The sequence below is a fragment of the Microcaecilia unicolor genome, chromosome 9 (assembly GCF_901765095.1).
Source record: "Microcaecilia unicolor chromosome 9, aMicUni1.1, whole genome shotgun sequence".
NCBI classification, from domain to species: Eukaryota; Metazoa; Chordata; class Amphibia; order Gymnophiona; family Siphonopidae; genus Microcaecilia; species Microcaecilia unicolor.
The window spans coordinates 201,706,523-201,719,283 of NC_044039.1; the positions used below are offsets into that span (position 1 = coordinate 201,706,523).

At 43.2% G+C, this 12,761-nt stretch overlaps 1 protein-coding gene across 4 annotated transcripts in view; it reads right to left on the reverse strand.

Moving 5' to 3' along the window:
• Window positions 1-12,761, reverse strand: part of PAPOLA (poly(A) polymerase alpha) — a 277,966-nt gene that overhangs the window by 187,845 nt on the left and 77,360 nt on the right. For all 4 annotated transcript variants that reach the window (XM_030215241.1, XM_030215240.1, XM_030215239.1 and 1 more), the window contains exon 5: window positions 7,134-7,243. In XM_030215241.1, coding sequence (XP_030071101.1) covers window positions 7,134-7,243 — 110 coding nt within the window. The remainder of the gene's footprint in view (window positions 1-7,133; window positions 7,244-12,761) is intronic.

Here is a 12,761-nt window from a genome sequence, read left to right on the forward strand (position 1 = left end):
CAACAAAGGCTTGCTTAAGGACTCGCTGCACCTTTCTACCACTGGCACTATTTGGCACAGTGTCCCCCACTCCCAATCAGGATTGTTTTCAAAGTCACTGTCATGGTCAGACCATCTACATTGGGAAGGTGGAACCACTTTTCAAGCCCCTTGCAGAGCAAGCTCCCCCAAGAGCCTGGGGTCAAAAGGACAACCTGAGTGGCCTCTAATCTGGCTATCATCTGGGATCGTTAGGCATATAGATGGCTGGGTGGCTGGTGGACGTGAGGATCACCTGGTGACTTGTCTGCCTGGTGCGAAAGTGGTGGGCCTCACACGTCACCTAGATAGGACTTGGATAGTGCTGGGGAGGAGCCGGCTATCTTGGTACATGTGGGTACCAATGACATAGGAAAATGTGAGAGAGAGGTTCTGGAAGCCAACTTTAGGCTCTTAGGTAGAAAGCTCAAATCCAGTTCCTCTAGGGTAGCATTTTCTGAAATGCTACCCATTCCATGCGCAGGGCTCAAGAGACAGGCAGAGCTCCGAAGTCTCAATGCGTGGATGAGACTATGGTGCAGGGAGGAGGGTTTTAGATTTGTTAGGAACTGGGAAACATTCTGGGGATGGGGGAGCCTATTCCGAAAGGATGGGCTCCACCTTAACCTGGGTGGGACCAGGCTGCTGGCATCGGCATTTAAAAGGGAGATAGATCAGCTTTTAAACTAGAAACGGGGGAGAAGTCCGACAGTCGCTCAAAAGCGCATGGTTCGGGATAAGTTATCTTTCAAAGATATCACCAAAACAGGGAAGAAAGAGTATCCTGATAGTGAGGTTGCAAAAGAGACCATAGCAGATCAGGTGTCCTTAAATAAAAATAAAAATCAGACAAAAGATTGCAAATTAATACTGTCAAGTACCTAAGCATGATGTAAATAGGAACAACAAACGCAGTTTGAAATGTCTATATGCGAATGCCAGGAGCCTATGAAATAAGATGGGAGAGTTAGAATATATTGCACTAAATGAAAAATTAGATATAATAGGCATCTCTCAGCCCTGGTCGAAGGAGGATAACCAGTGGGACACTGTCATACCGGGGTACAAATTATATCATAGTGATAGGGTAGATCGAATTGGTGGAGGGGTAGGATTGTATACTGACGAGAGCCTTAAATCAAATAGATTGAAAATTCTACAGGAAACAAACTTTTTGGAATCACTGTGGATTGAAATTCCATGTGTAAAGGGGGAAAGGGGGAAATGGGACTTGATATACCGCCTTTCTGAGGTTTTTGCAACTACATTCAAAGCGGTTTACATATATTCAGGTACTTATTTTGTACCAGGGGCAATGGAGGGTTAAGTTACTTGCCCAGAGTCACAAGGTGCTGCAGTGGGAATCGAACTCAGTTCCCCAGGATCGAAGTCCACTGTACTAACCATTAGGCTACTCCTCCAAAAGGATAGTGATAGGAGTGTACTACCGTCCGCCTGGCCAGGATAAACAGACAGATGCAGAAATATGTAAGGAAATTAGGGACGCAAACAAACTGGGCAACGCAATAATAATGGGTGATTTCAATTACCCAGATACTGACTGGGTAAATGTAACACGCTAGGGAGGTAAAATTCCTTGATGAAATGAAGGACAGCTTTATGGAGCAGCTGGTACAGGAACCGACAAGAGAAGGAAAAATTCTAGACCTAGTCCTCAGTGGAGCGCATGATCTGGTCCGGGAGGTAATGGCGCAGGGGCCAGCTAATAACAGTGATCATAATATGATCGGATTTGATATTAGCTTTGAAGTATACATAGAAAATCAAATACGTTAGCGTTTAACTTTAAAAAAGGAGACTATGATAAAATGAGAAGAATGGTGAAAAAAATACTTAGAGGAGCGGCTGCGAGGGTCAAAAATTTAAATCAGGCGTGGATGCTGTTCAAAAACACCATCCTGGAAGCCCAGGCCAAATATATTCTGCGTATTAAAAAGGAGGATGGACGACCAAACGACAGCTGGCGTGGTTAAAGTGAAGAAAGCTATTAGAGCTAAAAGAAAATCCTTCAGAAAATGGAAGAAGGAACCGACTGAAAATAATAAGAAACGGCATAAGGAATGTCAAGTCAAATGCAAAGCGCCGATAAGGAAGCATAAGAGGGACTTCAAAAAAAAGACTGCATTGGAGGCAAACACATATAGTAAAAACTTTTTTAGGTATATTAAAAGCAGGAAGCCCGCAAAAGAATCCGTTGGACCGCTAGATGACCGAGCAGTAAAAGGGGCGATAAGGGAAGACAAAGCCGTAGCGGAAAGATTAAATGAATTCTTTGCTTCGGTCTTCACCGAGGAAGATTTGGGTTGGATACCAGTGCCAGAAATGGTATTCAAAGCTGACGAGTTGGAGAAACTCAATGAATTCTCCGTAAACCTGGAGGATGTAATGGGGCAGTTCTACACACTGAAGAGTAGCAAATCTCCTGGACCCGATGGTATTCATCCCAGAGTACTGATGGTACCGGAAGATTGGAGGGTGGCCAATGTAATGCCGATTTTTAAAAAAGGTTCCAGAGGAGATCTGGGAAATGACCGGTGAGTCCGACGGCAGTGCCGGGCAGAATGGTAGAGACTATTAAGAACAAAATTACAGAGCATATTCAAAAGCATGGATTAATGAGAAAGTCAACATGGATTTAGTGAAGGGAAATCTTGCCTCAGCAATCTACTACATTTCTTTGAAGGGGTGAATAAACATGTGGATAAAGGTGAGCCGGTTGATATTGTGTATCTGGATTTTCAGAAGGCGTTTGACAAAGTACCTCATGAAAGACTCCACAGGAAATTGGAGAGTCATGGGATAGGAGGTAGTGTTCTACTATGGATTAAAAACTGGTTAAAAGATAGAAAAGAGAGAGTAGGGTTAAATGGTCAGTATTCACAATGGAAAAGGGTAGTTAGTGGGGTTCCTCAGGGGTCTGTGCTGGGACCGCTGCTTTTTAACATATTTATAAATGACCTAGAGATGGGAGTAACTAATGAGGTAATTAAATTTGCTCATGACAGTTATTCAAAGTCGTTAAATCCCAGTATGGCAATACTTATGTACTTATGGGATAGGTTCCTATGCAAAAGAAAAACCTTCAATGGCCTCTTAAGAATAAAATTTACTGGATGGGGTGCCTATCAGAGTCCACCTGGGTAGATGAAGACATCTTCAGGGCCTCAGTCACCAAATTAATAAGCTGACGTAATACTTCTCATGAAAACAGTGACCACCAGAGAGCTGTCTTCTTCAAAAGGAGGGAAGACTCCAGGATCCAGGGACTCCCTTTTCCAAGGGCCTTCTCCCCATTCCTCCCCTAAAAGAGAACTGAAACTCACTCTGCTGTTTTGATTTTTTTTGAAGCAGCTTTATTCCCTAAGTATTGCCATACTGGGAAAGACCAAAGGTCCATCGAGCCCACCATCCTGTTTCCAACAGTGGCCAATCCAGGTCACAAAAACCCGGCAAGATCCCAAAAATGTACAAAACATTTTATACTGCTTATCCCAGAAATAGTGGATTTTCCCCAAGTTCATTTAATAATGGTCTATGGACTTTTCCTTTAGGAAGCTGTCCAAACCTTTTTTAAACTCCGCTAAGCTAACCGCCTTTACCACATTCTCTGGCAACGAATTCCAGAGTTTAATTACACGTTGAGTGAAGAAAAATTTTCTCCGATTCGTTTTAAATTTACTACATTGTAGCTTCATCGCATGCTCCCTAGTCCTAGTATTTTTGTAAAGCGTGAACAGACGCTTGACATCTACCTGTTCAACTCCACTCATTATTTTATAGACCTCTATCATATCTCTCCCCAGCCGCCTTTTCTCCAAGCTGAAGAGCCCTAGCCGCTTTAGCCTTTCCTCATAGGAAAGTCGTCCCATCCCCTTTATCATTTTTGTCACCCTTCTCTGCACCTTTTCTAATTCCACTATATCTTTTTTGAGATGCAGTGACCAGAATTGAACACAATATTCGAGGTGTGGTCACACTTACAAATAGAAAAATAAACTTTATAGACACACTGCTGCAATGGGAAACAAGGAACGTGGTCCAAACCCAACAAAGAATCTGGCCCCAGGACTCAACCACACGAGACACAGGCTGTAGACTGCGTCCCAAGAAGTCAAGCCTACTCAAGAGACCTGTTGCACTAGTCTACCCTATACCATCTGTAAAAGATAGAGAAATACTGGAAAATTGGAGGCTGTACCAACCCCTATACTGGCAAGGTCAAAGGAATATAATATCTCTACCTCCATCTGCTGTTAGAAAGACACAACCTACTGGTCTGGACTGGTTTAGCAGGAAGATAAATAAAATATGTTAAAGCTAGGTGTTATGTATTTAGAGACCTGTTTACTAAAGAGTATATTTTATAGCTGTAAGTACCCCAAATTTAACCGAGAAGCTATATAACTCCAAGTAGCTTAAGTCTTTTCCTTTTGAGAAAACAGCACAAAAACTAAATTTGCAAATAGATTAGTATTGCCAGGACCCAGGGCTGCTCACTATGAATCTATCAGATATTTGGCTTGTCACCAAAATTATGAAATGATCTCCTGCCACACATTAGTAGTGAAATGTCCCTGAAGAAATTTTTAAGTGTCTTGAAGACACATTTTTGCACACTAGCATTTAACCTAGTAAGTTGATAACCTTTGAGTATTTTTCCTGCTCTGTGACTGGGTAACCAGTCTTTCCTCCGCCTCCCCCTCCCCCCACACAATCTGTATTCTTTGAATGAAATGTTTCTCTGGATCGACTAGTGTCCTCTGTCCTGTCCAATCTTTGGAGTTCTCTTTATGGTAGTCTATATTAGCATTTGTAAATGTACACTGCCTGAACATGCATTGCCATTTACAGGCAGTATAAAAAGTCACAATAAATATGCAGTAGAGTCATGATTAAACAACCTTAAGTTATCAGGTATTTTGTATTTTCTGATTGTCAGCAATCAAGGCTCTGCCCACTCCCTCCTACCTAATCAGGGCACCACCACATCCCCTCCCTCCTAACAGTAGAGATAACAGCAGCAACAGCATTCCCCTCCTTAAAGTGCTTCCTCCCCTCCAACCCTTTAAAGCCCCTGGTGATCTAGCAGTAAACCAAGGTGGGGCAATCTCCAGTTGCTCCTGCCAATGCCGGCTTCACTTTCAAAATGGCTGCCACAACCTCTTTGGTTGGGGGGGGAGGAGGGTGCTGAAAGTGTGGTGATAGTGCCCCGTGTCCGGATTATTTAACATTTTCAGTTACCAAATAATCCATTGGTCCCATTTATGTAAATCAGATGTAATAAAACTTCTCTACTAGAGTGGCCTACTGAACACAGATAATTAACTTACATGGCAATACTTCACAAAATGAAAGGCTGCAAGGTTCTTCAAATTGAGGCTTATTTTTAATGTTATAATTAGGGCTGTCCGTCAATTAAAATTGTTAATCACATGGTGGTGATTAACAATTTTTGATTGCGATTGATCGCGTAAAACAGCCTCACTCACATTTCCTCCTGTTCAGTACAAAATATAGACAGCAAGAAGTAAAATCTCATAACTGACATGTTTCAATTACTAAACTGAAAATAAAATCATTTTTCTTACCTTTGTGGTCTGGTGATTTTATTTTTCTAATCATCTTGTTCCCTGTGTCTGGTTCTGCTTCCCCATCTCTGTGCTCTGAACTCTGCTTCCAAGACCTCCTGTCCATTCACTCTCTCTCTTCACTCCCTGCTCTATACCCATCTTTCACATCCAACTTTCTTCCATTTTTCTAAATCCTTCTCATGTCTATCTAGTTTCCAACTCTTCCCTTTCCCTTCATCCATGGGCTGCAAATCCTTCCTTCTCTCTTCTATTCCTTTCCTTGCCATCTATGTGCATTTCCCGTCTCTTCCCTTCTCCTACCTTCTGTTCATGTCCACCATCTTTCTTTCTTTTTTTTCTTTCATCCCCCATTTACATATCTATCCCTCCCTTCCCCTGCCATCCACCATCACCCCTTTCTCACCCTCATTCCCCAACCATCCAGCATTGCTCCTCTCCCTCCATCATCCACCATCGACCCATCTCTCTCTTTTCTCTCACCATCCAGCACCCCCTCTCTCCCCCCCCCCCCCCCCTGTTCAGCATTGCCCATCTCTTCCCTCTCCTATACCATTCAACATTATTCTGTCTCTCTCGGTACCACCCCCCCAACTATCTACCATCACTTCATCTCTCCTCCTTTCCCCACCACTACCAAAAAACAAAACCATCATCCCTCACTGCCCCAGCTCTCTCTCCCTCTCTCACCCAACCCCCAACCATTATTGCCTTGTCTCACCTATATCCTGCATTGCCCCATCTTTCCCCCTCCCCATAGTGTGAACTGCTCTCTCTTCACTACCCAATTTCACCTCATCCCCATATCCTGTGTTGCCCTGTCTTTCCTCATCATCCATTTCCTGAAGTGCTCCATTTCTTCCCTCAGCGCCCGTATCCAGCTTTGCCCCGTCTTCTCTCCCTGTCCGCACCCCCTCCCACTGACTTACTCATTTTAGATGGTCTGGAGCTTGTGCGCCAATCCATTGCTTCTCTCTTCACCGTAGCTATAGTGGCAGCAAGCAACAAGCACAGGGATGTTCCCCTCTGCGTGCTGCCCCTGGCTCTGCCGGACCCAGCAGCAGCACGCAGAGAGGAACATCCCTGCACCTGTCTTTTGCTTGCTGCTGCTACAACCACGGTGAAGAGAAGCAGGGGCTCGGTGCACAAGCTCCAGACCATCTAAAATGAGTAAGCTAGTGGGAGTGGGAGAGGACAGGGAGACAAGACAGGTCAAAGCTGGAGATGGGGAAACAGAGGAATGTGTCAACTATGTTAAAATTCTTAGCGCTAGTTAAGCATTTAGTGCATTAACTACACTATTAATGCCTTAAATGTACAGCCCTAGTTATGTGTAAAAGGATCAAAGAAGAGTATTGAATTACAATGTAAACCTTTTGCATAAAAATTATTAAAAACCGACAAAAGATATAATAACGTCCAGGAATGGAGTAAGCAGGCATCCCATGTACTGCTCCACCATTATGAATGAAGACAGTCCAGCACCTTCTAATCTACTGTACCTACCCGCAAGTCTCTCACTTCCTCCTGCTGTTTTAGTTTGTCATAAAATGAGGCAAAGAAGTCACTTCTGTCAATGTGTCTTGGGGCAACACAGAGTGCATCAATATCAGCACCTAAAAGCACAGTAATTCATCTCTTTATCTTACAAGGCTGAGCCAGATACAAAAGAAATTACACAACTCAGTATTTGTCACAAGTATGTGTGATAGAGCTAATGCTATATTATACTTTTTCCAGTACTAGCCAACATGTTAAAACAAAATTAAAACCAAAAAGTGGAAATAGCAAATTATGCATCTGTTTTATAGTAAAAAGTAGCATGAATTTACTAGCAAAATCTACCACTGTAGTTCATTCACTTGCAATCAATATTTATACTAATAACCTCTTTTCTAAACAAAAGACACTTCCTTCTCCAGAAAAAGGAAGAAACGGTATAATAAAAGGAAATGTGCACACATCCCCCCACAACAGAAGATATATATTAGATACGCAACACTGTGAATTATCACCTCCAAAACTTGGAAATTATCTAATTATTTCCTATATTAATGATTGTTATAAATCCTCTTTAGGGACCAGGTACAGTATATGTAAGCCGCATTGAGCCTGCCTTGAGTGGGAAAGCGCGGGGTACAAATGTAACAAACAAAAATAAATAAATAAATATGCATGCTGTTGCAAAGATAAGGGGTGTGCCTGTTGCACAGGACCAAGAGCTATGCGGTGTATGTTATCAACACTGTTGTATGGATCAGTGGTACCACCATATGTATGTGTCACTTTAACTGAGGAGCACAAATTATGCCAACAGGCTCCAGATTTGCCCAACAGCATTGACCTAATCTTGGACCTACCCCACTATATGCAGGGATTTGTGGTTCAAAGTTCCCAATGAAAAACAAGACTACAGGTCCATGCATGCAATGGCGTAAACCCTGCCCCGGATCAACCCAGTCCAAATAGTCTGAAGCTAACTAGCAACCTTAATCCCAGTAGCACTCTCAGCCTCCACCAAACCCTCCCTTTCCAGTCACCAGTTGTTCCTCCTTTCTCTTAAACCTTTGTTTCCAGTTGAACCTGTTCAAGGACTGATGGCTGTTAAAGAGCAGGCTGGAGAGTGAATCAGCATACTCCATTTTAAAGCCCTACTGTAACAGAACACCACAGTCCCACGAAGTGAATGCACAACACCAAAGATATGGAAGAAGGCTCAACAAACAATGGGATTACAACATACTTTAATGACAATCCTGATATTGCTGGAGAACAAATGACACAATAAACAATGCGTTTCAGCAAAACTAATCGCCTGAATCAATGCATATCCATTCCACTTGATTCTGATTAATTGATTTACCACTAAAAAATTCATGGTCACTAAACCTACCCAAGGTCTATCTACAGTGGCTGCCAGCACTCTGTCGAGTGTATTCATTTACATACGTGATCTTTTTCAAGACCACAAAAATCTTTTTTTTGCTGTGGATCCACTAATTCACCTTCAAGATACACATTAGCAGATTCCTGAGGCAGGCACTTTCAGTGCCGAAACGTGTCGAGTCTATTGTGTCATTTGTTCAACAATATCAAGATTGTCATTAAAGTCTGTTGTAATCCCATTGTCTGTTGAGCCTTCTTCCATATCCCACTCTTTGGCGTTGTCCATTCTAAAACCCTGCCGTGATCCTGCCCTCTTCTGGCTTCCCTGAGCAGGCCGATTCATTCGCCAATTAATATAAGTGCATAAGTATTGCCATACTGGGACAGATCCTTCAAGTCCAGCATCATGTTTCCAACAGTGGCCAATCCAGGTCACAAATACCTGGCAACATCCCGAAAATACTTAATACTAAGTTGCAGTAGTTCCCTTCTCAGTGATCAAGCCTCAGAACTGGGCCCAACTGGAAACAGAAGTCCACAGGAGAGAGGAAGTTGAGGAAAGTAAGTGGTGGATGTCAAACCTTTTACTGCCAGTTTAAGGATCCTGCGTGAGAAATGTCCTAAAGGAATATGCAATTTTGTACATGAAATTACATGTAAAAGTTCTGCAGGCACAGAATCGCATAATTACTTAGGGAAACAAAGCTCACTCCAGTACATGCAAAATCAATTTGCTTTCATTTGCAAGCAGGGAGTTTGACTTATCAAAAGTTAGTTTGGGGACTGCTGCCAAAAAGAGTTAAGAACAGTCGGCCACATATAAACCCTTTTGGGGCATATTTTTCTGTCCCTAAATTGCATTTGTTTTGCCTTTTTTTTTTTTTGGCTTTTGTTTTGCACATGCACTCCATCCTGCCCCTCTCCCCTGCAGCCCAAGATTTCAAACAGACTGAGCAGCCTCTCAATGATCTTTCCCTGCCAAGCTTTCCCCACTGTACAGAGCCTCATCTTTCACTCTGCTGGGAAAGTGACAACAGCCCTATGAATAGAGATTTAAGAGTGATAAGACCAAAGATAAAGCAATGTTATGCACCTGTAGTAGGTGCACTCCAAGGACAGCATAACACGTATTCCCACACATGGGTGACATCATTCGATGGTGCTCCGGTGCAGATGCTACTCAGCATTCTGTATCTAAGAAACCGCTGGCAGCATCGCGCAGCACATGCATGACTGCCTTCCCACCCAACATGAGCACGTAGTACCAGTAGTACAATATCAAAGATAAAAGAATTCAACTCCTAGGGGAGAAAGGGGAAGAGAAAGGGACTTGATATACCACCTGAGGTTTTTTGCAACTACATTCAAAGCGGTTTACATATAGTCAGGTACTTATTTTGTACCAGGGGCAATGAAGGGTGAGTGACTTGCCCAGAGTCACAAGGAGCTGCAGTGGGAATTGAACACAGTTCCCCAGGATCAAAGTCCACTCCTCCATGTGACAACATGTCCTGCAGTAATCTGAGAACACCTGCTACAGGTGGATAATTTAGCTTTCTCCAAGGACAAGCAGGACATTGAATATCACAAAAGGGAATCCCTAGCTACCAGGCTCACTGAAAACTAGCCAAAGACAATAGAGACTTGCAATGGCAAGGCCAACCAAAAACCAATCAACCTGAACTTACATGTACTCCTGTTGTGAGGGTGCAGCCTGGAACAGAATAAAAATGGGCATAGAAGGGTGTATTGGATTCTAGACACTAAAAATTCTGTTGCATCATGAATTCTGCTCAAGTCAGTAAAGTGATATGAATACGTGGACTGAAGACCACATTGAAGTTTTATAAATCTGTTCAATGGAGGCTGACCTCAAGTAGTCTACTGATGCAGCCATGGCTCTAAAGGAGGCAATTTCTCTAAATGGGTTAGTTTTGCACATACCGTGACAGGAATGACCCTCACTCCTAAGCCAGGATATGTGGAGTATGATCTCAGTCTCTCAAATTTACTGCTAATGCTCACCGTAGTACTTGCACTGTGCCAAAGAGAACTTGGTTCTGGAATTCATAACATTTATTTGTAACATTTGTATCCCACATTTTTCCACCCATTAGCAGGCTCAATGTATAGGTAACTTATTCAGGTGTGCTTTGAAAGTTTGTTTTTTGTTTTTTGTTTTTTTTTTTCAAAGAGAAATTTCTGTAGCTTTCTGTCACATTTTCTTGGTTTTGGACTGCATTTCTTGGTACCCGCAGATCTTCACTTGATTCACCAAGTAATCACTTGGGATGGACACCTCTATAATCAATAGTCTAACAATGTGAAGTGTGACATCACCCTACAGAGTCAGCCCAACCTAAACATAAGTGAAAGAAGCAATCCGCAGTGCATAATGGCTGCCCCCATCCTGCTTGGGTCAAAAAAAAAAAAGCTGGGTAGACTGTATGGGCTTTAGTCCGCTCCAAATAAGCAGCCAAGTCTTGCTTGCAGCACAAGATTTGCTGTGCGTTTTTGTTAAGATGGGCACGACGTTTTGGGAAAAAATGCTGGACAGACAATTGACAGGTTAAGACAGAACGCCAACACCACCTTAGCAAGGAACTTAGGATGCATGCACAGAACTACTCTGTTATGAAGAAACTTAGTCTAAGGTGCATCAGCTACTAGGGCCTGCAGCTCACTGATTCTACGAACTGAAGTGACTGCTACCAAAAACAATTATCTTCCAGGTCAGGTACTTCAGATGACAATCAAGCAGCTCAAAATGAGCTTTCATCAGCTGGTTGAGGAAGATGTTGACATCCCATGGCAGTTGGAGGTCTGGTAGGAGGCTTTATCAAAACAGCAGACCTCTTATGAAATCAAACCATTAGAGGCTGTACAGAAATGGACTTACCTCCCACACATAGAAAGAGAAAAATGTAGACAAATAAAGCCCATATGGCCTATCCAGTCTGCCCATCCATGCCACAGTGATGGTAAGCACTAATAGCTCTGAGGTGAACCCTTAAAAAGTTGGTCATAAACTACACTGTACTCTAGCAGCTTTTGTGCAGGACAAGAGAGGATCTAGAGCCTTGCCCTCACAACACCTCTTGATGGAATCTTTCCTGGAAGCCAGCAGGAACCTGGAGATACCCTCAAGCAGCAAGAGATGCAAATTCTACATTCTCAACTATAAGCCTATGAGGGTGAGGGACTGGAGAATGGGATGCAGATGAGACTTCTTGTCTTGTGTAATGAGGGGGCAGAAAACACTCCAACCTCCAGGTATCTTCGGAAGAGAGAATCAGTCCAGAAGAGAGAATCAGATTTGTCTTGGCTAGTAAGGCACAATAAGAATCATGATTCCCCAGTACTGCCTGAGTTTCAGAAGTTTTCTCCTATCAGAGGGATTGGAGGATATGCATACTGAAGGCCCCCCACCAATCGAGGAGGAAGGCATCCGATACTAGTCTGCCACGCAATCTGAATCTGGAGTACTGAGAGATCTTACTGTTGATACAAGTAGCAAAATGATCCACCAAAGGGATGCCCCACTCTCTGAAAATCTTGCAATGACCATTTTGAGAAACCACTTGTACAGTTGGATCACCCTGCTCAGTCTGTCCGCCAAACTGTTCTCTCCCCATCAGGTAGGCGGCTCTGAGCACCACAGCTAGCCCACTTAAATAATCCTGACTGTTTGTTGATATAGTACATAGCAACCTGATGGTCTGTTTGGATGAGAACTCTTTGGTTCATCAGCTGATCTCTGAATGTCTTTAGGCATATTCCAGATTGCCCAAAGTTCCAGTAGATTAATGTGAAGCTTGGATCCTAAGCACAGCATTGTTCCAGGATGAAAAGCCCCTGCACATGAGCTCCCCAGCCCACACTAGATGCATCTATGGTCAGAATCAGCTAGGGTAGAGGAATATGGAGTGAGAGTCAGAATCAAATTGGACCAAGTTATCCACCGGAGAAGCCTCTGAGCTAAATCTGGTGTGACCAAGATGACATCCACAAGGTTGCCCATGACCTGACACCACTGGGAAGCAAGGGTCCATGGGGCAGCTCTCAAATGGAGGCACGCCATGAGCATGACATGCACTTTAGAGGCCACGTGGCTTGGCAACATCAACATCTGCCAAGCTGCGACAGACCTGACTGACAATGCAATTAGGGCATCTGTGAGTACCCAAGGGAGATGTCTAGCAGGGCTCCAATGTGGTCCAATTGTTATACTGGGAAAAGATGGGACTT